General features: G+C 40.2%; 1 protein-coding gene across 3 annotated transcripts in view; it reads right to left on the bottom strand.

Moving 5' to 3' along the window:
• Mthfd2l (methylenetetrahydrofolate dehydrogenase (NADP+ dependent) 2 like) overlaps positions 1–20888 on the bottom strand; it is an 82295-nt gene extending 61407 nt beyond the window's left edge. The window contains exons 1-4 of one of the 3 annotated variants that reach the window (XM_060380927.1): positions 20443–20780; positions 18811–18844; positions 3892–4076; positions 3200–3322 (exon numbers count right to left, since the gene is read on the bottom strand). In XM_060380927.1, coding sequence (XP_060236910.1) covers positions 3200–3322; positions 3892–4045 — 277 coding nt within the window. In that variant the 5' untranslated portion in view covers positions 4046–4076; positions 18811–18844; positions 20443–20780. Of the gene's footprint in view, positions 1–3199; positions 3323–3891; positions 4077–18810; positions 18845–20442 lie in introns of all 3 variants that reach the window. The other 2 variants (XM_060380924.1, XM_060380926.1) reach the window with 2 other exon arrangements.
• Positions 20889–22999: the final 2111 nt, after the last annotated feature.

Genomic DNA, 22999 nt, shown 5'->3' with positions numbered 1-22999 from the left:
AAATGTATACTTTATGTAATGGCTAATGCAATCTAGTCAACACATCATATACTTCTTTTTGTGTGCTAAGAACATGTAAACCCGCTTTTGTGGCAATATATTATTCACTGTCTCATTATGTTGTACATTAGGTCTCTAGAAGTATTAAATCCTTTGGCCAGTATTTCATACACACGCCCCTTATGGCCTCCATTCTGCAGTGTGTGTTTCTGCGGGTTTGAAATGTTTGTTTGTGTTTATGACACAGTGCCATGTAGTCCTGGATGGCCTTGATCTCATGTTTATCTAAGGAGTCCTGACCCTCCTGCCTCCAAATGCCAGGTATACCAGGCTTGGCCTAGTTTCAGACCCTCCATACTAGTGGGTTAGTTCAGTACATGTCTGGGTATGTGGTTTGCTTTACACACAGGTCCTTTACACATGCTCAGGTTGTTTCCCTGCTGTTCAGTTGTATGAATATGTCTGTGTTTTGAATATTTTCCTACGATTAGATGCACAGTTCACAAACATTTTCTCCAATTCCTCAATGCTGTCTCTTCACTCTGCTGTTGACTTCTTTAGTGTAAATCAGTTTGTAAATTTGCTATCTTCCCACTATTTTAGCTTTGTTTAGGGTTGTCATGTCCATGAACCATTAACACACCAAATGTTAAGAAACAGTCCCTTTGAGTGTTCCTTTCATAGTTTACAGTGTCATTTACATATTTAATATAATTTTAGTTGTTATATTAATTAATTTTGTATTAAAGAGTGACATAAGGGTCTAATTTCATTTTGAATATGTGGATCTGTTTCCTCCAATACCTTTTCTTAATCATAACACCTTTTTCTCCAGGTCTGTTCTTAGAAATTCTGACAGATACAGTTGACCTTAAATGGGGTTCATTTGCCTCACCAATGTCAGTGCCAGTACCATGTTGTTTTGACAACTGCAGTTCTGTAGTAGTTTCTGAGATCAGGTGGCTTGGCGCTACCACAGCTCTTCTTGTGTTCAGCCTTGCTTTGATTATCTGGGTCTTCTGTGGCTCCATATTAATGTTGGGGTTATCTTTTGTTTCTTTGGGAAGTGCCATTGGAATCTGAGAAGGATTTCACTGATCTGGTAGATCTCTGCGGACAGTGTGGGACTCTTAGAAGGAACACTATAAATATCTCATGAAACTATTTGAATACGGGGGGGGCAGCTTTCAAAAGAAGTAAACTGTGAGTTGATGGCTTGTGGATTAAATTACATTACATTTAATTTAATTTAATCCCCACATTTTTTGCATAAGTTAAACAATTGTCAATAAACTCCTATCATGTTTAAATCTCATTTCCTGTGGCATAAACTAGAGTAGCCCACGTATTCGGTTGTTGCCTAGTTTTGAAGGGAGGAAATGCATCGCTGCGTTAGCTTCACCAGGATGTGTCTGCAGTGTTCCCTGTCAGAGCAGTTTTTCCGTGGGAAACCTTGACAACATCTGAGATCCCTTACAATTTGGCAATGTATTAAGGCAGTGGTTCTCAACCTTCCAAATGCTGCGACTCTTTAATAAGGTTCCTCAAGCTGTAGTGACCCCAGCAGAAAACCATTTCGTTGCTACTTCATAATCAATTATGCTTCTGTTCTGAATCATAGTGTAAATATCTAATATGCAGGATATTTGATATGACTTCCTGTGGAGGTAGGGATCCACCGACTGAAAACCACTGTTTTAAAGTGGTTTTAAGTTACCGCAAAAGGAAAGTACTGGAAGTTTGAGATTTTAAACAGAATACATCTGCAGTATATATTGGGATGCTATGTCTTTGTGTAGCACAATACATTAATGCAATAGATTAATTTAAATACTAACTTGTGTAGGAGCATCATGCAGCTTTGTTTTTGTCATATCTAGCCAAAGTATTAAATCCTTTGGCCAGTATTTCATACACACGCCCCTTGTGGCCTCCATTTATCTACTACACAATTTAAAATTGAACAGATGTTAGACCCTACACTACACCAATAGTCTTGCAGAGTTTAGACATTCATTGGTTTCAGAACCATAGTTCAGTGAGATAATATCAGCCCTCCAATAGCGTAGTTCAAATTTCATGTCTTGTGCTAAATCAGCTATGGTTATGTAAAAGCTGTTGGCTCTTAAACTCACGAATCATGAAACAGTTGAGTATGTTGATCAGTGGCCAATCCTGTATTGCTTTCAAATACCTGGATTGGGCATTGAATGTTTCTTACTCCGTTCAAATACAGAGGTAAAGTGTGTCCTCTCTACGTGTCACAGACTTATACCCACATTACATCATACAAATATAGAATAGGCCAAGGGGATTAGCTGATAAATATGAAAGGCGAAGAAACAAGATATGATGATGCTGCGAATCGATCAGGCAAACAGTGAACAGCAAGGAGAGGCAGGAGAAACCTGTGCCTGCATGAAGCAAAGCTAAGAAGTACGTTGTAAAACCCTGACACGCATGGGAAGAAGTCACTTCAACAGGATTCGACCTGAATATAAATGCAGGCACGCAAGCCGACCGGAATATTAACTCTGCATCCTGGGAAAAGCTGTAGCTATACATCGGGAAGCTGAATGAAGGTTGAGGGGTAAGGGGTCAGGATGAAAAGCAAGGCAGAATCCCAAAGGAAGAAACACCTGATAAAGCTTCACATTAAGGAGCTCTCAGCCATATCCATGATGTTGAATGTACAAATAAAAGATTAGCTGCTTAGAAAGGAATACGGTGAGCCAGTTCACCAGGCCATTGAAAAGATGTTTGCTCCACATCTGTCATGCATCAATCACGTGACCACTATGCAAACCACCTCTAAACAAAACAAACAGAAATCAGATACCGTAAATCTTGTGTCTAATGTTTTAAAAGACAATATCATGAATAAATATTAGTTACACTGCTTCTATTTCACTATTATCATCAAATCACAATAAGATAGTACTTAACACCTGAACACTTTTTTAAGAGACTAAAAAAATTGTTATTTTTTTCCCACTGTTAGGAGTGCTGCTGCGGCTGTACCACGCTGTACAGAGATGTCTTGCCTATGTCTAAATTTCCTATTCACGGTTTTTCATCTTGTAAGTATAAATCACTAAGAAACTGTTAGTTTTTCTGAAAATGTTTCATAAATCGCCTCCAACGCCATGAGGTGCCCTTTCTCCTGCCCAACACGGATATGCAAAAGAGCATCGTGTACCTGGAAGTGGCAGCTGGACTAATATCCCACTGACTCTCGGGTCCATGTTCAGCTGGTCGGTGATATCCAAAAGTTCCTCCTGGGAAACATTCTTGGGCTTTAGAATGAGCTCACTGCAGATACCTGGAAGAGAACCCAACAGCGAAAGTCCTTGAATACCCATGGCTTCGTATTAACAGAGTCTCCTCCAGGCTATGATGGTCTCCTCTGTTCCCAGCCCACCGGAAGGAAAGCCCTTCTACAAAATCAGTGTCATAATCAAAAGGAAGAGGGATTTCTCTGTATGGGGATTCTCTCCTGACTCCAATGATCATCTGCCTACTACTCCAGGAGACAACTTGCACTCATTTGTAAAATCCCCATTAGTCTACTTGAAGAGGCAAAGTGAGACAGGAAATCAGTGAGGTTTATGATTCAATTAAAGCAAATGTAATAAAAACAGGCTCTTTAAATACAGAGTCCCACTGCCTCACCCACAAAACAGGAAATCACACTGAAGAAAAAAAAGTTCTATAAAAAACCTGAAAACAGTAAGACATTCATATAAGCCTTGTTAATTGGATAATCTTTAATAGTGATAACAATCTCAGTTATTTGAATGGGGCCTATTGGATAATTATGGCTGGTGATTATGTAACTTTATGTGATAACAGAAACATTTAGTAACAGTTAGCGCTGACACACATACCCACCTACAGCAGAAGCAGCTTTTATCTTATTCCTGACGTAGGTGTGGCTTGCTGGGTTATCTCCGACTAAAATGATACTGAGGTGAGGCCTCCTGTTCCCAAGAGCAATCCACGATTCCACACCTTGCTGTATCTCTTTCTGGATTTGTCTGGCCATTTCGGTGCCCGAGATGATAATGGCTTCATGGCTGTGGGAAACAAAACACTAGGTATAATACTAAAAAGCCAGTAAGCGACACTCAGCTGAGTAAATGTATGGCACAGGGGTGTTCAAAACAACCATGGCGGCTGGCAAGATGGCTCAGTGGTTAAGACCGCCTGCTGCTCTCGCAAGAGGACGGACCAGGTTCAATTCCCAGCACCCACACGGTGGCTCGCACCGACTGTAACTCAGTTCCAGGGGATCACTGGCCTTCGTCTAGCCTCCCAGGCACTGCCCATGCACAGTATACGGTCACGCGTGCAGGCAAAGACACATAAAAGAAAAGTAAATATTCAAACTGCAATGAGCAAAATTTGACATTTCTTACGACATCTGGCACTCATTCTCAGGTTCGTAAATATTGATGATTTTTGTGAAGGGTTATCATTCTTTCGTACTTCTATCTTATCATCTGCTTCCTCTGGGCCGAATATGTTTATGTCACCCCAAATTCTAAACTGCCCTCTTCTGACATTAGGAGGGGGAGCCTCGGAGAGGCGATTACTGTGGGGGTCTCTACAAAGACCACAGCCAGCAGAAAACAAAGGAGCTTGGTTCAACACAACTCAGTAGCCATGTTAATTCAAACTCTGAGAGCCTGACCCTGGAAAGTTTATTTTAGGCATTTATAAGTACAGTGAAGTTTGGGGAGGAAAGTTCGCTGGTGATAATGAACTCAATAATTTACTCAATCCAGAATGTAGAAAAGCTTAAGACCCTTTTTAAAGTACATGTGATCTCTTTCATAAACATGAGTTCTATAGACTGACTACAGGTGACATCTGAAGGGTCTTGGGGAGGATCTGATACCGTCTCAATCACTCAGATAGTATCGGTGTCACTAGGCTATTAACCACCTCTGCCCCCATTTGTAAAGTATGTATGCTATCTCCCATAAAGATGGGTCTATCGGCTGAGAAACAATGCTCAAGATAAGGGTCTACGGAGGATGACTGGGATAAACGCTAAGAGTCTGGAGAAGCCAGATGTGCCCAAGTCATAGAGATAGTGCAGAGGTCACCAGGCTATTAACCACACCCACTCCAAGACTTGTGGGCAGAAAGCAGGCCATGTCTCTTTTTTTATTTATTTTTTATTTTTTGCTTTTTAAAAAAATATTTATATTTTTATAATTTAAGGTTTTTTCAGTTTGTATCCCAGCTGTAGCCCCCTCCCTCAACCCCCCCCATCCTACCCTTCCTCCCTCATCTCTTCCCATGCCCCTCCCCAAGTCCACTGATAGGGAAGGTCCTCCTCCCCTTCCCTCTGACCCTATCCTATCAGGTCTCATTAGGACTGGCTGCATTGTCTTCCTCTGTGGCCTGTTCCCTCCTCGGGGGAGCAGGAGGTGATCAAAGAACCAGCTACTGAGTTCATGTCAGAGACAGTCCTTGTTCCCCTTACTAGGGAACTTCCCCCCTTGGATACTGAGCTGCCATGAGCTACTACTTTAGAAGGAACAACCCTGCATGTTTAACATTTCTGTTTTCCCTAGTGCTAATCTGTGAATTCAAGGACCTCATGTCCTTTATAGAGCAGGCCATGGGGTAGACCCTTTATAAATGAGGTTAGTGCCCTTATAAAACAACCCCAAAGGCTCCCATTCCTCTCATGTTAGCACACAGCAGAAAGAGTGCTTCCTGGCTGACACAATGGAGAGAAAAGACAGCTCATTTGCAGTTTTTGTGTTTATTTTCATATATTCTAGGTATTAGTCTTATATCTGAGGAGTAGCTGAGTTTTTCCCATTCTGTAAGTTGCCTCTTCACTCTTGTTATTGCTTCCTGGGCTATGCAGAAGAGTTTCAGTTTCACATAGTTCCACTTGTCACTTTGGGGTATTATTCTCATTGCCTTTGGGACCTTTCTGAAACATTCTGGCCTGTCGCTATATCTTTTATTTTTAAGTCCTTTTTTTAATACTTTTTTTGAGAATTTCACACATAAGTACTATATTTACATCATTTGCACCCCACTCTCTGCCCACTCTAACTCCTTTCATGCTCCCCCACTTCCTATCAAATTCACAACCTGCTCTTTAATTTCTATTGTTACCTTTATATATGTGTATATATAAATGCAGCCTACTGAGTCTATTTAGAGTGGCATGTTTAGGACTGACCACTTGAGACTGGGTAACCTATCAGGGGCTCTTCCCTGGAGAAGACAGATTGTCCTTCTCTAAGCAGCCTTCATGTAGAGCTGGAGCCTCATGAGATTCCCTGTCCACAATGGCATGTCAACTGTTGTTGTCACCCTGAAGGTCTTATTTACGTTATGGGTGTTACAACAACAACAACAACAAAAAAAAAAAAAAACAGAAAAATGTGAAAAAGGATCATAGTGAGGGGAGCTGTGAAAAGGCACACAGTATAGCACAGAATCTACAAAGTGGGAGATGGGAAAAACAGGAGGGCTCTTAGCTGGGGAGCAGAGAGGAAGGGATGGGAAAAAGAGAGGGAAAGAGAGGGAGGGGGATAAAGAGCATTAGGGATGAGTGTTTTCTGTTTAATTGAAAATATATACTATATGAGAGCATGTACATGCATATATGAGTAATTTAAATGAAGTTACACCACTTGGGGGGATAATCTCCCCCAATACCTCCAAGCCATACACTGTCTAACAAAAACGCTAGCACCAATATGTGAAGCCTCCCTTGGAGCTGTTGATCAGGGAAGTTCAAGAGACTCCAAAAACAATACAGGCTATCTCTGTTGCCCAATGTTGTCTTTTAGAAGTTGAAGGTAAGAGCTTGTTGTTGAAGATGTCAGTTACTCCAAACACAGGGCTTGGAGGAGTTGGGTTTGAACTGATGTGGGAGCCTCCCTCCTCTGCCTCTTAAAGTTTCATGTGCATTTCCCTCCAGCAGTTTCAGCGTTTCTGGTCTCACCCTGAGCTTTTTGATTATTTTCTTAATTAATTTTTGTGATGGATGAGAAATGTGGACCTAGTTTCATTCTTCTACAAGGATAAATCTAGTTTTCCAGTACCTGTTGTTAAAGAAGCCATCTCGTCACCACTGTTTGTTTTTTATTCTTTTGTTGAAAAAATAGATGGTAGTACTTGCATAAGCTGTGTCTTCTACTTTATTCTCTTGTTTTGTGTATCTGTTTTTGTGCCTGTGCTCCACTGTTTTTGTCACTTTGGCTCTGTAGTATAGTTTGAGATGAGGTATTGTGACACCTCCAGCATTGCCCTTTTGTAATAGAATTGCTTTTGCTGCTTAGGGTCTTGTGCTTTCCTATAGACTTCCTATGATTTTGTAGTTCAATAAAGACTGACGTTAAGATATCAAAGGGTATTTTGCTTTTGGCTGATATAACTGTTTTCACATTAATTTGGCTAATTCATGAGCCTGGGAAAATTTTCCACCTTCCAATGTCTTCAAATTCTTTCTTCAATGTTTCGACTTTTCATTTGGAGATTGTAAACTTCCTTGGTTCAGTTTATTTTGGAGTTTTTTTTTTTTTAAGTTACTATGAATGTGGTTTTCTGCTTTCTGTTTTTGGCAAGTTTACTACTGTTATGTAGAAAAGCTACTGAGTTTTCAATATTTATTTTGTACTCTATTAGTTTGCTACAAGTATTTTTTAGTCCTAATAGTTTTGGGTGGAGCCTTTAGAGTCTTTTAAGTATAAAATGAAACCTACAAATAGGGGTAATTTGATTTCTTCCTTCCCTATTTATGTCCCTTCTATCTCTTTATATTATTGCCCTCGCTAAGATTTGGAACACTATACTGAGTGAGACTTGAGAGAGTAGACATTTGTCTCATTCTGCATTTTAGAAGACTACAGGTTTCTTCCACATTCAGTATGTTGCCTATGGTTTTGCATTGTATACTCTTTGCTTCATTAAGATAGGTTCTTTCTATTTCTATTGCATTCATAGCTTTATCATGGATGGAAACTGAAATGTATAAAATAGTTTTCCTACATTAATTAAAGTATAAGTTTCCTCCTTAAGGGTATGAATACAGTCTTACATGTAATATTATACATATTGATTTGCATACAGTGAGCAAACTTGCTTCCCTGGAATAAAACCCGTTTGGGCTTGATGCAATTTTAATGTGTTCTTGAATTCATCTTACCTGAATTTTATTAGGAAAGTTTGTGTCTTGTGCGTAAAGGATGCTGATCTACAGTTTCCTTTTTCATGTTATTGTGTCTTTGTGCAAGTTTGGCTTTGTGGGTGAATCTAGTTGTGTTCTTTCCCTTTTTGTTTTATCTAACAGTTCAGGAAAACATTGGCTTTAGCTCTGCATTAAAGATTTAGCAGAACTCTGCAGTCAATCTGCCTGATCCTGCACTTTTGCTGGGAGACTTTTTATTACTGCTACAATGTCATTGGTTATTATGGTTCTGCTTAATGTTTGTTTCTCTTTGATTTAATTTTGGTAGGTCATGGGTATTTAGGAATCCATAAATTTCTTCTGCATGATCCAGTTGTTTGGAATGTAAATTTTGAAAGTATTCTCTAATGATACAACTCTTGATATATCTTTAAATCTATTACAGTCTTCCTCTTTCCTCTCCAGTTTTATTAAGTTGGGTCTTCTTTCTTGCTTTGTTAATTTGGCTAAGGGGTTTTCATTCTTTCAGTGTCCATTTTATTATTGTTTCTTGACAGTTACTGTTTTAGGGGGTTGGATTGTTGTTTTTCTAAGATCTTCAGTCCTTCCTTTGTTGCTCATTTTTTCTGATAGTCTCACGAGGAGTTCCTTTGAATAGGATGTCTTGTTTTCTTGTTTTCAAATTATTTTATTTCTTTTAAATCTGTCCTGGGTACCTGTCTATGTGTGGGTCTTTGGTCTTTCTATATTTCTTTCCACATTTGGGAAGGTTTTTTTTGTTTTTTTAAGGTTTAATTTCCTGTTCTGAGATTTTTTTTCACAATTTGTGCATGTATATATTTATATATAATTTGTATATATAATTTATATGTATATAACGTATTTGTATGTAATTTTCATAATTTTTTTCACTTGGGGATGTCCTGTAAGTCCTGTAAGGATTATTTTTCTTTTGTGTCTCTAATGAGGTGAATTCACAGAACTCCTCTTTGAGCTCACTGCTTCCTTTTTCTGCTTGATTACACTACTTCAGATTTCTATGGATATTTTCTGTATCATTTAGTAAATTTCATAATTTCTATATATTTAGTTATTTTAAGTTTTCTTATTGCTAAGTTTCTGATTCCACTTAGTTTTGCTTCCTGTATGCTTTTCTGTAGCTTGCCGAGCTTAGGATATTTTGAATTCTGTTACTGGGATGAAATACAGAGGGTTTATTATTTTGTTACTTAGCTGATGGCACATTTTGATGGTTATCTGTGATGCACTGATTATTGTGCATTTTATGCTGTAGGCAGCTATTTCAGTCTTACAGACCAGCTTCAGCAGAGAATCCTTTCACCAGCTGACTCACCAACAGATTCTAAATAGGCCCACATACTCATCTGGGAGGTAACTAGATCTTGGGGACCAACAGTTAGCATTAGAATACAGGACAGCAGACTAACCCCCAACAATCAAGTGCCTGGACAAAGCAGTCACTAAGTAGTCAGTCTGTTACCTGGATCTATCAAGACATACCTTACGCTTGGGTCTATGGGGCCAGCCTGGCTCCAACGTCTAATTGGATCACTCTGTTAACTGGCTTTGCTATCAGAGTAACACTGATCTCTCATAATAAACTCTAAATTGTTTCTTCCCTTTTTACTTTTTGGAAGCATTCAACAGTGATGATATTCTTAGATTTTTAAAATAGTGATCATGAGTGAAACAGTTAGGGACTAGAAGGCAGACCTGTGGCATGTTTCTATGGGGGCAGATCTGGAGCCTGAATTCATACAAGATGATCTGAAATCCAAAGCCATCTGGGTAAAGTCTGATACTAGGATAGGCTTTAAACTAGTTCCATGGGTAGACAGCCAGGCATTGGAATAGGATTGGTCTTGAGTCCATGGGGATTGGCTGATGTTTGTGTCCATTGTGGTAAGCCTGGTTTCTAGGGCTTGTATCTGCAGAGATGCAGCTATGGTTAAAGGGTAAGAGTACCAACCTGAGGCTGAGACTGTGGAATAAACTGTAGCTGGTGTTGGCAGATGCTGGCCTGATACTGGAGTGCTGCTAGAGCTGAGCCTATTGATGCTGACCTGGTGTTTGTGGCTGCAAGTGTCATTCCAGCACTGGGAAAGACCTACAGAAGCCTGGAGGAAGGGGGCCCAGCCTGCTGCAGAGGTCAGTCTGTCCTAGTGGAGATCTAGAACATGGAGCCATGTGTGCAAACCAGTAGCCCAGAGAAATCCTGGAGACTGAGTCAATTGCAGTTGGCTTAGAGTGTGACTACCAGCATTTGCTTCACACCAGCTTTTATTATAAAGGCATAGCACTGGGGTTAGCAGCAAGGCTGAGTGCAGTCTTCACTCCCCCTTCCTCCACGAAAGTGTTCCTCCATATTGTTCCTCTGGAGTTTGAGGGACAGACAATTTATGCAGATAATATATGAAATTGTCTTCCTTACCCTCTTCAATGTACCTTTTCTTATTCTGACAATATACTATGGTCTTCACTCTTTCAGTGGATTCATCGGTATTTATAATGGTATTCTCAGTTACGGAAGGATGTTCAAGTTGATTCTGTGAGGGGAGTACTGGAAGACCTATTCTGCCATCCTGTTGATGTCATCAGCGCTTGTTCACTCAAAACACTCATTCTCCATCAGTGAATCTAAGTAGAAGATATTGCCAGGATGCAGTCTATATCCTCATTATTTAATAGTTGCTTTTGAAGAAATATTCTAAATTTTAAAGTGAAATTCAACTGTCTCTCTCTCTCTGGAATTTGCACTTTTCCTTTCTTACATGGCAAAACACAGTTGTTAACGCAGAGTGGCTAAGAGTTGTTCAGATTTTAAAACCTTCATGTTTTGTTAAAAATCTATATTTGGCTCTTCAGAGTCACAGTGAAGAACAACTGGTATGAGTTTCCATTACTCCCCAAACAGAATTCATCCCCTTGTATAAATCAGAGACTGTCTACTTTCTATTTGGAGAAACTAATGACTGAATGTGCTCAAAATTCTTAATTGAATACACAGCTATGCATACCACTATGCAAATAAACTATAATAATCCATCAAGTGAAGTATAAATCTGTAACAAATTTAACAAATACTATAATATAAGCATAATGGTTATAATTAAAATTTAAAACTAGTGATGAATTTCTATCTAATACAAAAATATTTTATCATAGAATAATCACTCTTATTTGATGCCTACAATCAAATTCCAGAAATGATAAAAATTATTTTGTAAATCAGTTTATCATACCTACAAAGTGTTATATTTTATTTAAAATCTGATAGAAATTGTTAATCAGTATAATCATCAAGTGGAATGAAGAGGAGGCACCTTCAGTCTTCAAGTTTTTAGGCAAATTGCAATCAATGAAAGAAAAGGCTAGAAACAGAAATTTACCAGAGAACTAAACTAATTAAATGATAACTCAATGTGCAAATAATTTCAAAATTATATTGTGCATAAATCTGTTCCTTCCAAATGCATATGTTAACTCAATTCTAGTCCCTGTGAATGTGACCATATTTGGAAATAAGAGCTTTGCTTGTGTGTCTAAAATTTAACAGCTTGTCACAGACAAGACCCCTGTTCCAAAATGACTGTTGTCCCTTCAAAAGACACACAGGCTGTCATGTAAAACCCTGAGGGAAGAGAGCCAAGAGATGGCAGAGGGGAAGACTGGAGCAGTGCAAACGCAGCCTAAAAAAATAGCAGGGACTGCTGGTAACACCCAGAAACTGAGAGAGAAAGCATGGTGCTGCAACGTGGCTTCAGACTTCCAGCTTATGGGAGTGTTAAGGATAGATTAGTATTGTTTTACTGTGTTTACAGAAACTTTAGTAAATATGTCCACCTATACAGTAGCCCAGCTTCCCACCGGATTCTGAAACCAGAGTCCCAAACACTCTGTGTATGTAAAAACAAGCACAGCCCTAGCACAACTTACAACTGACACAGCATCTAAACAATGTGTAGGTCACACAAACAGCATGAGCGCTTTTTGAACAAACGAGGGTTCCCATCTAGAATGGGATGACCAACGATGATGCAATATTGCATCATACTACTTAGAATGCCATGCTATTTAAAACATGCTTATTTCTGGAATTTTTCGTTGAATGTTTTCAGGTAACTGAAGTCATGCAAAGTAAAACTATGGACAAATGGAGACTATTGTAATCCCAATTTAAATGTCCCAGTTTATGAAAGAAAATTGAATGACTGAGCTCAAAATTTATGTGTAGATTATACTTTGAAATATATAAAAATGCAGTTTTAAATGTAGAAAACAATTTTACTACATGTAAATATGATAGTTGTTCTATAATCAAACAATTTATGAGATGACCTTATCTTTTGTTTTTTCTTTTATTAAACATAGATTCTTTTCTCATACGATATAATCTGATTAAAATTTTCCCTCCCTCTACTCCTTCTACTTCCTCCAACTTCCTCTTTCATACTGACTTTTCTCATGTATTGTGCAGAGACACTCCAAAAGAAGACAGACATCACCTGTGAATTTACGTAAGCAGAAATATCTTTATATCTCAATACAAAATAAAATGAGATTGAGATTGCACCATTCAGAGGTTTCCCAGCTTAACAGTACTTTAAAACCTGCATATCAAAGAAGTTTAAAACTAAAATTATTACTATTTGGCAAAAGAAAATATTTAAAGTTGAAAATTATAAGAATATTCCATATTTTTTTCTTTTAAAATTAAGTCTATGCTTACCTTTTCCCAGAAAAATCTAAGTATCACTATTTTAAAAGGCATGATTAAGAAAGTGATCCAAAGTTGTCATAAATGCTAAGAGTAATTATTCAGTCTTACTAAAAGTTAATATTCTAAATATTTAGATGAAAATTTTGTTTTAGTGTTATTTTAAAATATTGCTGAAAATATTCTGAAGATAGCGCTTCATAGGTTTTTATATACAAGTATTCTAAATGTATACTTTTCATTATTTTAAACTCCTTTTTATTTCTCAGAAATCTGTCAGTTTGGTCAAAACTTCTGTGGTCGTTGGTTCACACCGAAAGTATGGCTAACCTGACCCTTAGACACGGCTCTCGCAGCACGCCTCTCATTGCTTGTTTGGGTATTATTTCCTGGAATGATGGAAATACCGGTCTGCTCCCAAGGAAGGCAGGAAGGCACCCTCCCCATAGCCTCCCTCCCTGTTGCTGGGCTAGCCACTAAACAGGACTTTATTAGTAAGCAATAAATCACTGCCGATGGCAACGGGTGTGAGCACAGCCCCGAGCAATAAAAATGACTCAACTGAAAACAGAAGGACTGAGGCTTGTCCACACTGGGAGCCATATGAGGCTACGCAAACTACTCATTCACTTCCAAGGACACAGAATTACCTCCTGTGTGTAATGAAGAATGCTCTCTGTTGCCCTTACACTATGGGACTAATTGTTGCTAGTTCACAAAAATGGTTCTACTTCATAGTTCTCTTAACTAACGGAGACACATTCGCATACCCTGGAGCTATGAGAAGAGACAGTCACCTACATTTAGCCATGTTTCTATGGGCTCACTTATCTTGCTATTAAAATGCAACTATAGTGTATAATAAGCCAGAACAGAGAAATAAACAAGCAAGATAACTTTTTGTATCTCAAGTCACAGAACTTTGTCAAGGCTTAGTCCCAAATCCTTGTTTCAAACTCATGTTTATTTATAGCTTTAGAGCATCGGTGAACTGTGTTAGGATCCGTAAGGATGAAAAGACCTAACATCATCGTGATCTCCATGAAGTCAGCCTAACCACTGTGTGTTCTGAGGCACAGCACAGGTGTTTGAAGTTTGCATTAAAAACATCCAAGAGAACCAAGGCAAAGTCAGGTACAGAATAATCTAATAATACTAATGACACTAATTCTGAGCCTTCTGTGGCATATATTTTAAAGTAAGTAAATAGTAATAAAAGTTAAGTTTGTGACCTCTTTATGAGCATTTCATTTCCCACCTTAAGTATTCACTAAAATTGCTTCACTTGAAGAAATTTTATGAAAAAATCATATATTTGTAAATAAACAAATAAAACAAAGCACAATCTATCATGTCTGATTCACTCCAATGTCAATTTTATAGCTTGCTAATTTAGAATCCCCAAACCAAAGGATTAGTAATTAACAAAAAATTATGTGCTTTTATATACCAACTTTTCCAAAAAGGAATTTGGTACCACGAGAGCCCCTGGTTTACCTGCGAAGTCCTTGGACAGGTTCTCGGGAGAATGGTTTAAAATGTGAATGAACACAGTTAGAAAGGAAACCAATTTTATTGAGACAGCCTAGTGGGTAAGTTTTAGAGTAAGTACCATAATATAGAAGTGATGAGTACAGATAATGTTTTGTGTTGTCTTAATCAACCGGGATGTTTAACTCTTTCTGTGTATTAGTGAGCTCCTAAGTGCTGACTGATGGTAACATTAGTGTGATTTGTTGCCAACATTTACAAGGAAAAAAAAATATTGAATGGATCAGTTGTCGGTGAACTCCCTTTCACCTTACAGATTCCATACATTCTATATGTGGGAGCCTACATTAAGATATGCTCCGTTAAGGGAATCTGAGAAAATAGGAATAAACCTGGTTATATTTAAAGTTCAAGAACACGTATTTTGGCCATGCATAGTGGTACGTGCCTTTAATTCGAATATTCAGTAGGCAGAAACAGTTAAATCTCTGTGCTTAAGGGCAGACTATAAAGAGAGTTTCAGGCCAGCCAGGTCTACATAGTGAGACCTGTTTCAGAAAAATAAGTAAATTTTATTTTATTTTTTTTATAAGCTGAGGGTGTAGCTCTCTAGTTATTGCACTTGCATAGCATTTCCAAGGCCTTTGGGTCAGTCCCCCAAAAAACAAACAAACATAATTTCAGAAAAAGTACATATACATTCATGCAGACATATATATATATATATATATATATATATATATATACACACACACACACACATATACACATATATACACTATAATGTATCAGAAACAACACAAATGGGAGCTAAAGGGGAGAAGAGACTTTCCTTTACACTTGGAAATGAGCTAAGAAAGCACAGTACAACAAGGTCTCCTCAGTGCCCCACAGGTTGCAGGTTGTGTGGCCTGGTTTCTTCAGGTTGTGGGGATCAGGCCTCTTAAAGTGGCCAGTGTTCAAATGGGCAGGCCCATGATCGAACACTGTTAACCCAAAAATTTGATTTTGAAGATGTTCATTAGTACACTATCTCTGGACAGCTAAGCCACAGCTGAATAGATAAAATTTAAATAGGAGACACCAAATGGTGAAATATTTAGTTTTAGTTTCCAAATGTAAAATAATATACTTGCTTAGAAAACAGAACTGTAGCCAGATAACTAAGTCCAATGAGAAACAAAAACCACACGATCATTTTTGTCAACAAAACAGTATGATTTTCAGAAAGGCTGCTTTGGTAGTCTTTATAAATAGCCCTCTCTGGACTAAAATCAATCTATATAAAATCAGCCTTTGTAATAGTCCTAATTAGAGTATAGGTCATTTAAGCTTCAGGGAGAATAAAAGGCCTTCAAAGCAAACAATAACTCTGGGCAGAAAAGGCAATCCTGAGAAAGTGCTAGAGGGAAGACCCTGAACACATTAGCAGGGCCACTACTAAACCCTTCTGTTAAAAATTACTAGACTGCCCATTCTAACACACTGAAATAACATAAACTAGTATCTTTTGCTAACTCCAAAAATAGAGGCTTTTTAAAATGCCAGATTATCAGTGAATATGATAAAGCTATTGGCAGGGAAACATAAAGGTGAAGCTGTATGAAAGGCTGCTGTTCAAATGTTATATGTGCTGAAAGACATTTGCAGGGAGAGCAAAAAGAGACCCTACTAAATCCATGGCTTGAGAAACCTCTGACAGCAGGACAAGCATGGAGCAAACACATGGGGTCCCACTGAGCTCACTGGGAAGGAATGGGTCACACAGGGTGCTCTAAACAAGCTGTGCAGAGCTGCCCGAGTTATGGGTCATCAGCAAATCTGCCCTGAACCTGGTATTACATGATGCACAAGGTAAACATTCCTGCCCAAAAGGCTAGGCAGCTGCTAAGCTCCTGGCAGGGAAAAGCACTGGCCCCAAATTTATGCAATGTTATAAAACAATGTTATAAAGGGATTCTGATTTGTGAAGTCCTCACACAGTACCACAAAGGGGGAATAATTTAAGCACAAAGAATGATTTTTAACCTATTGACCATGGAAGTAGTTCATTTCACAACAAAGGCTGGTGGAACAATGGAATCGAATAGAAGACCCAGAAATAAACCTCACACTTATGGACACCTGATTTTTTACAAAGATGTCAAAACCATAAAATGGAAAAAAAGACAGCATCTTCAACAAATGGTGCTGGTCCAACTGGATGTCTACATGCAGAAAAATGAAAATAGATCCATATTTATCACCCTGCACAAAACCAAAGTCCAAGTGGATCAAAGACCTCAACATAAAACCAGATTCTCTAAACCTGTGAGAAGAAAAAGTGGGGAAGAGCCTTGAACTCATTGGCACAGGAGACAACTTCCTGAACAGAACACCAACAGCACAGGCTCTTAGAACAACAATCAATAAATGGGACCTTATGTAACTGAAAAGCTTCTGTAAAGCAAAGGATACTGTCATCAGAACAAAATGACAGCGTACAGACTGGGAAAAAGATCTTCACCAACCCTATATCTAACAGAGAACTAATATCCAGAATATAAAAAGAACTCAAGAAGTTAAAAACAACAAATCAAATAATCCAATTAAAAATTGGGGTACAGAGCTAAACAGAGAATTCTCAACAGAGGAATATTGAATGACAGAGAAACACTTAAAGAGATGCTCAGTATCCTTAGCTATCAGGGAAATGCAAGTCAAAACAACCCTGAGATTTCACCGTACACCCATCAGAATGGCTAAGATCAAAAACTCAAGTGACAACAAATGCTAGAGAGGATGTGGAGAAAGGGGAACCTTCCTCCATTGCTGGTAGGAATGTAACCTTGTACAACCACTTGGGAAATCAATCTTATGCTTTCTCAGACAATTAGGAATAGTGCTACCTCAAGATCCAAACGATACTCAAGTATACAACAGGGACATTTTCTCAACCATGTTTGTAGCAGCTTTATTCATCATAGCCAGAACCTGGAAACAACCCAGATGTCCCTCAACTGAGGAATAGATACAGAAATTGTGGTACATTTATACAATGGAATACTACTCACCAATTAAAAACAAGGAAATCATGAATTTTGCAAGCAAATGGTGGGAACTAGGAAAGATCATCCTTAGTGAGCTATCCCAGATGCAGAAAGACACACCTGGTATATACTCACTTATAAGTGGATATTAGACATATAATATAGGATAACATACTAACATCTATAGTCCTAAAGAAGCTAATCAAGAAGGAGGACCCTGGATAAGATGCTCAATCCTCATTCAGAAAGGCAAATGGGATAGACATCAGAAGAACAAGATATGAGCCTACCAAAGAGGGCCTTTGAAAGACTATTCCCAGCAAGGTATCAAAGCAGATGCTGAGACTCATAGCCAAACTTTGGGCAGAGTGCAGGGAATCTTATGAAAGAAGGGGGAGACAGAAAGACCTGGAGGGGACAAGAGCTCCACAAGGAGAGCAACAGAACCAAAAACAAAAAATCTGGGCACAGGGGTCTTTTCTGAGACTGATACTCCTACCAAGGACCAAGCATGGAGATAACCTAGAACCCCTGCACAGATGTAGCCCATGGCAGCTCAGTCACTAAGTGGGTTTCCTAGTAAGGGGAACAGGAGCTGTCTCTGACATGAACTCACTGGCTTGCTCTTTGATCACCTCCCCCTACTGGGGGTGAGCAGCCTTACCAGTGCATAGAGGAAGACAATGCAGTCAGTCCTGATGAGACCTGATAGGCTAGGGTCAGATGGTCCTCCTCCCCTCCCTATCAGTGGACTGGGGAAGGAGCATAGGAGGAGAAGGAGGAGGGAGAGCAGGGTTGGGAGAGGATGAGGGAGGGGGCTACAGCTGGGATACAAAGTGAATAAATTATAGTAAGTAAAAATTTTAAAAAGAAAAAAAGAAATACAAATACATATGTATTGACATTAATTTTCTTCAGTTATTAAGCTGTAATTTTTCAGCATAAATATAATTAATGAGGAATTTTAAAGGGGGAAATTATTACAAGATAAATGGTAAATAATATGAGATCATATAGCTTCTAAATTCTATTATTTCTTGAAATTCAACTTACTAAAGCAAACCTCCATATAAAGAATACTTAGTATGTTCCATTATTATACGTGTCTACTTAGACAAGAAATATAAAAAAAAAAAACTAGTCTTTTTATTTTTCATTTTAGACTATAATGGCTCAAGAGTGTGATGAACTTGTTAATTTAAAATACTTAATACCATTGGGGAAAGTGTTCATGTAATGAAGGATAATTTCCAATAGAAAAATATACTATGATTCAAATCTCATGTCAAGAGGAATGATGTTAGGGGTGACAGTCACTATGAAGGACCAGACAAATGAGGCTTCACTAAAAAAGATGACTGAGTGGGGAGGCAGACAGTGGCGACCTCTGGAAGGTGGAGTCTCTTCTCTCTGCTGGTCCTAGAAGAGAAAAGAGACACCGATAAACATCAACACACTGTCCAAACTCCTCCCCACCAGAGACACACCGATCTACGGGTGTTTCTCATCCTGACAGCCAGCCTCGCCTTCAGCTGTAGCCTTCAGTGCCAAAAGAAATGGCAAAAAGTACTACCTTATCCTAACTTAATTAGTACTATCTGAAAATTAAAATCATTACAAATAGCATCTTTTAAAAAAAAATGTAATTGTAACCGGCACCAAAGAGAATGGAAAGCGGGCAGGCACCAAGCAGAATCTTTTATCATAGCATTTTTTAAAAACAGCCTTTTAAAACCCACTGAACTGGCTACTTTTAATTAAGAGGAGGCTGCTAAATGTATTCTCTGCGCATGGGCTATCAGAGTTCAAACCCAGGGCCTGTCACCAGACCGAATTACGAGTTTCGAGTGGATGGATGCCTACGTTTTTGTGTGTATGAAGCGTGTGGCTACAACCAAACACTGGGGCTGTGAACCTGTTCTTTGTGACTCACTCAGTAGGCGCTGGGCATGGAGCAAATGGGGAGATGGAGACATGAAACTGAGGAAGGGACATTAATCAATTTGTACCCTAACAGAGAGTATCCTTACTCTAGAGGGACGCACTAAAAAACTTCAAATTCCAAGAATAATCATTTAAATAGAATGCCTTGCGTAGATAATCCCTTCAGTTCTGTGATGCCAACAGAATCCTACTGAATCTGTTCTTCCACAGGGAGCAGAGCATTCTGGCAATGCCAAACAAATCCCAATACCCCTACAGTGTACAGCAATAGGGTCCTGAGCCACTATCATTTTCCGCACATCCTTCTGTAGACCTAGTCCGTATAAGCCATCTCCAAAGTTAAAATTACAGGAAATGCTTTGAATTTCGGTGACTCACGACTAAGATCTAAATGTGTATGATGAGGAGTTTATTTAAATTAAATAAACAGCATGTATGGACACCGCCTCATTATTTACTTTCCTTGGGGACACAAAGTGAGCATAAAAGGACAAGTGGGACTCCAGCCACCCCGGAAAGCAGTGAAAGAACCCTGAAAGTTTACAAAGGAGCTTTTCTGAACTCACTGGCTCTGGGCAAGACAATGAATTGTTATTCCATAGGTCGGATTCTCCAACAGCCAAGGGAAGAAGAGGTAGGCTGACAGGTTCCAGGGCACCACCTTGTCTTTTCATTGTCCTAGCCAGCAACCAAACCCAAAGGGATCAAAGCAAAGTCAAAGACTGCCAACTTGAGAAAGGTTGGGAGGCCAGCATCTCAGTTTTGTGAAACCATTGAGACATTTAGGCCTGGGAAAGACCAGCAATTCGGTGACAAAGGAGGACCAGAAACCGAAACGCTCCTTGCCTGGCTACACAAAAGCTTGCTGGCCCAAGAACAACCCGAACAAAGCCAGGGTCCTGATCGAGCTGCCCACGCCCACGGCCTTCTCCCCGAGCCCCTCACGCTGCGGCCGCCACCACGCCGAGTCCAGGCCCCGCACGCAGGAGCTTGGCCCGGGCCTCGGCGGGCCCCGGCGCGCCGCCGCCACGCGCGCTCCGCCCCACGCCCCGGCACCTTCCCGCAGCTCCTACCTCCAGCCGCTGCTCCCGAAGGCCCGCCACGCGCGCCCGGCCACCCCCGGGGCCCGCGGAGGCCCTCGGCCCAGGCGGCCCTGGAGCAGCAAGAAGCCGCGGGCCCGCGTCGCCATGCCTCGCCGCCCTCCTGCGAGGGTCCCCGCGGTCGGCTCTGCGGCTCGCGCCCGGGGCCCTCAGCTGGGTTCCGGGGCGCGGGGCGGGGCGGAGCCCGGAGGACGCGGTGGGAGGGCGCAGCTGGTGGCCGCGGGGTGGCGGGAGGCTCGGCTCTGTCGCCGCGGGGTTGCAGGGGAGGCCTTCGTGGTGCAGTGCAGGCTGCACGACCCTTCCACCTCCACCCCAGCCCTCATCCAGACCCCAAGGCCCAACTCTGGTCCCTGGTCTCCATGGTTACGGGTAACCGCGACTTGGAGCAGAAGAGTTGTTTTGGGTCCTAGCTTTTCACTCCCTGTGTGACCTCACGACGCTTTGGGAAAGAAACTCAAGGAGAGGGAGAAACAACAAAACAACAAAATGGCCTTGGGATTTCTATGGCTTGTGGCCTTGACCCTTGTAGAAGTTCCCCTGCACTCCTAGAGTTTGTGGTCCCTTGAAGCGGAGTGAATTTGCAAGGAGAAAGCAAAAATTAAGCCAAGAAAAAGAAAACAATCCAGGTTAAGTCAGCAGCAAAGCTAGCAGGAAATATTCCTCCCGAGGTCAAGCTGTGGCTGTGAGGAGCATGGACTGTCTGAGAGCTGCCAACTGAGGGAACCTGCTATCCCAGATGTTAGAGAGCTTATTCTGTGAAAAATCTTGTCAAGAGCAATGGTTCATCTTCAGGCTGATAGAAGGTCATTACACACAAAGAAGCACCCGGAAGAAAATCTTGACATTGAGACTTAAGATACAACATGTAATCGTACGAGTAAAAGATATATAAATTGCTGTTGTGGAAAAAAAAAAAAAAATTGTTAAGGGAATGAAAAGCCAAAGAGAAAACTGCTGTGTGCGTGGTGTTTGCCAAATGTTTATTATGAGCTTGCACTGAAAATACAGAAAGAACTGAAACAAATCACCACCCCCAGCTTTAAATAGGCCCGTGTTTGCACAACAAACACGTGGTTATCCACCCTGCCTCCATTTGCTTTGTACCGGAAGACCTTTGATCCATTTTGAGTTGATTTTTTTATAGAGCTGAGATACGTGTGTAGGTTTATTCTTCAATATGTGGCTACTCAGTTTTCCAAGCATCACTTGTTGTGGATGCTGTCTTTGCTCCCACACGGTGTTGGAGCTAGTCAAGAATTGGATGACTGCCATTGTTCGGGCTTCTTATCTAGACCTTCTGTTCTAGTCTGTTGGTTTATATGTCTGTCTGTGTGCCAGCACAATGCTGATTTTGTTACAGCGACCGTGCCATAAATCCAGATATCCAGATCAATTCGGTTACAAAATGGGAAAATTCTGTTTCTACCATCTAGAGCAGTGGTTCTCAATCTGTGGGTCAGGCCTTCTTTGGGAGATTGAATGACCCTTTCACAGGGGTCACCTCAGACCATCAGAAAACAAAGACATTTACATTACAATTCAAAATCACAGCATTAGGAAAGTTGAGAAGGGCTGGCCCTAGAGACTAACTGAGCTAGACCCATAAGAGATTGCATTAATTTCTCAAAAGCTGCCTTCTGGGGTCTGATGGCTTACTGTGGGATGCAGGGTATGGAATTGTTCAGTTCTTCCCACTTGTAGTTCTTTGGGATTCCGAATACAGGGTGTCTTGTCTGTGGTGGCTGGGGAAGAGCAGCCTCGCCTCAGCTGGTGGCCCATGGGAGCAGGCGGCTGGCCTAACCGTGGTGTTTGTAAGCGGCCTTCCCACCTGTGTATTACTTCTGTTCACTCACCTGTTGGTTTTCCCTGCCCCTCCCTAATGTTACCTACACTTCAGGCTTTGTCTCAAGGGCTATGCTTCATCCCTTCTTCACCTACTGATCTGCTGACTGTTTGATACCAGCCTTGGAATAACACTAGGTTGTAGATAAGGGATTTTCTCCAAGAGAGAAATATTTTTTATATTTAGCCTATTCAATATATTGATATTCAATTTGCATATGATCTACATGAACGATAACTCATCTATATGCTTAGTGGGGATAAATATAACATAGGTCACGCTCAATATTCTTCCACATCACATAAAATGTCTAGCCCTGTATCATTCAAATCTAGAGCTGAGCTTTTGTTTATTGTCTAACTTAAGAAAAATTTATCTCCAAGAAATGGAACCATTAAAGAATAAAATTACAATGTACCTAATGGTCTTCATTGGCTTCATTTCAACTCTTAAATTGTCCAAAAATTCACCACATGAAAGAGAACAAAGGAACGCATCATTGTGTAAGAAATTGCGATACAAAACAGTGCTCAGCTACCAATTTCTGTTTTGCATTATTTTTATTTGAACAACATAATGAGACAATTAAGAAACTCTCTCTCTCTCTCTCCCTCACACCTGGCTATGAACGGAAGGAGCTACCTCGTTCATGTGCTCCAGTCGTGAGATGAATGAGCTGCCTCATTC

Source organism: Meriones unguiculatus, chromosome 3 (genome assembly GCF_030254825.1).
Source record: "Meriones unguiculatus strain TT.TT164.6M chromosome 3, Bangor_MerUng_6.1, whole genome shotgun sequence".
Lineage (NCBI taxonomy): Eukaryota > Metazoa > Chordata > Mammalia > Rodentia > Muridae > Meriones > Meriones unguiculatus.
This window is presented reverse-complemented; position numbering and strand designations above follow the sequence as displayed.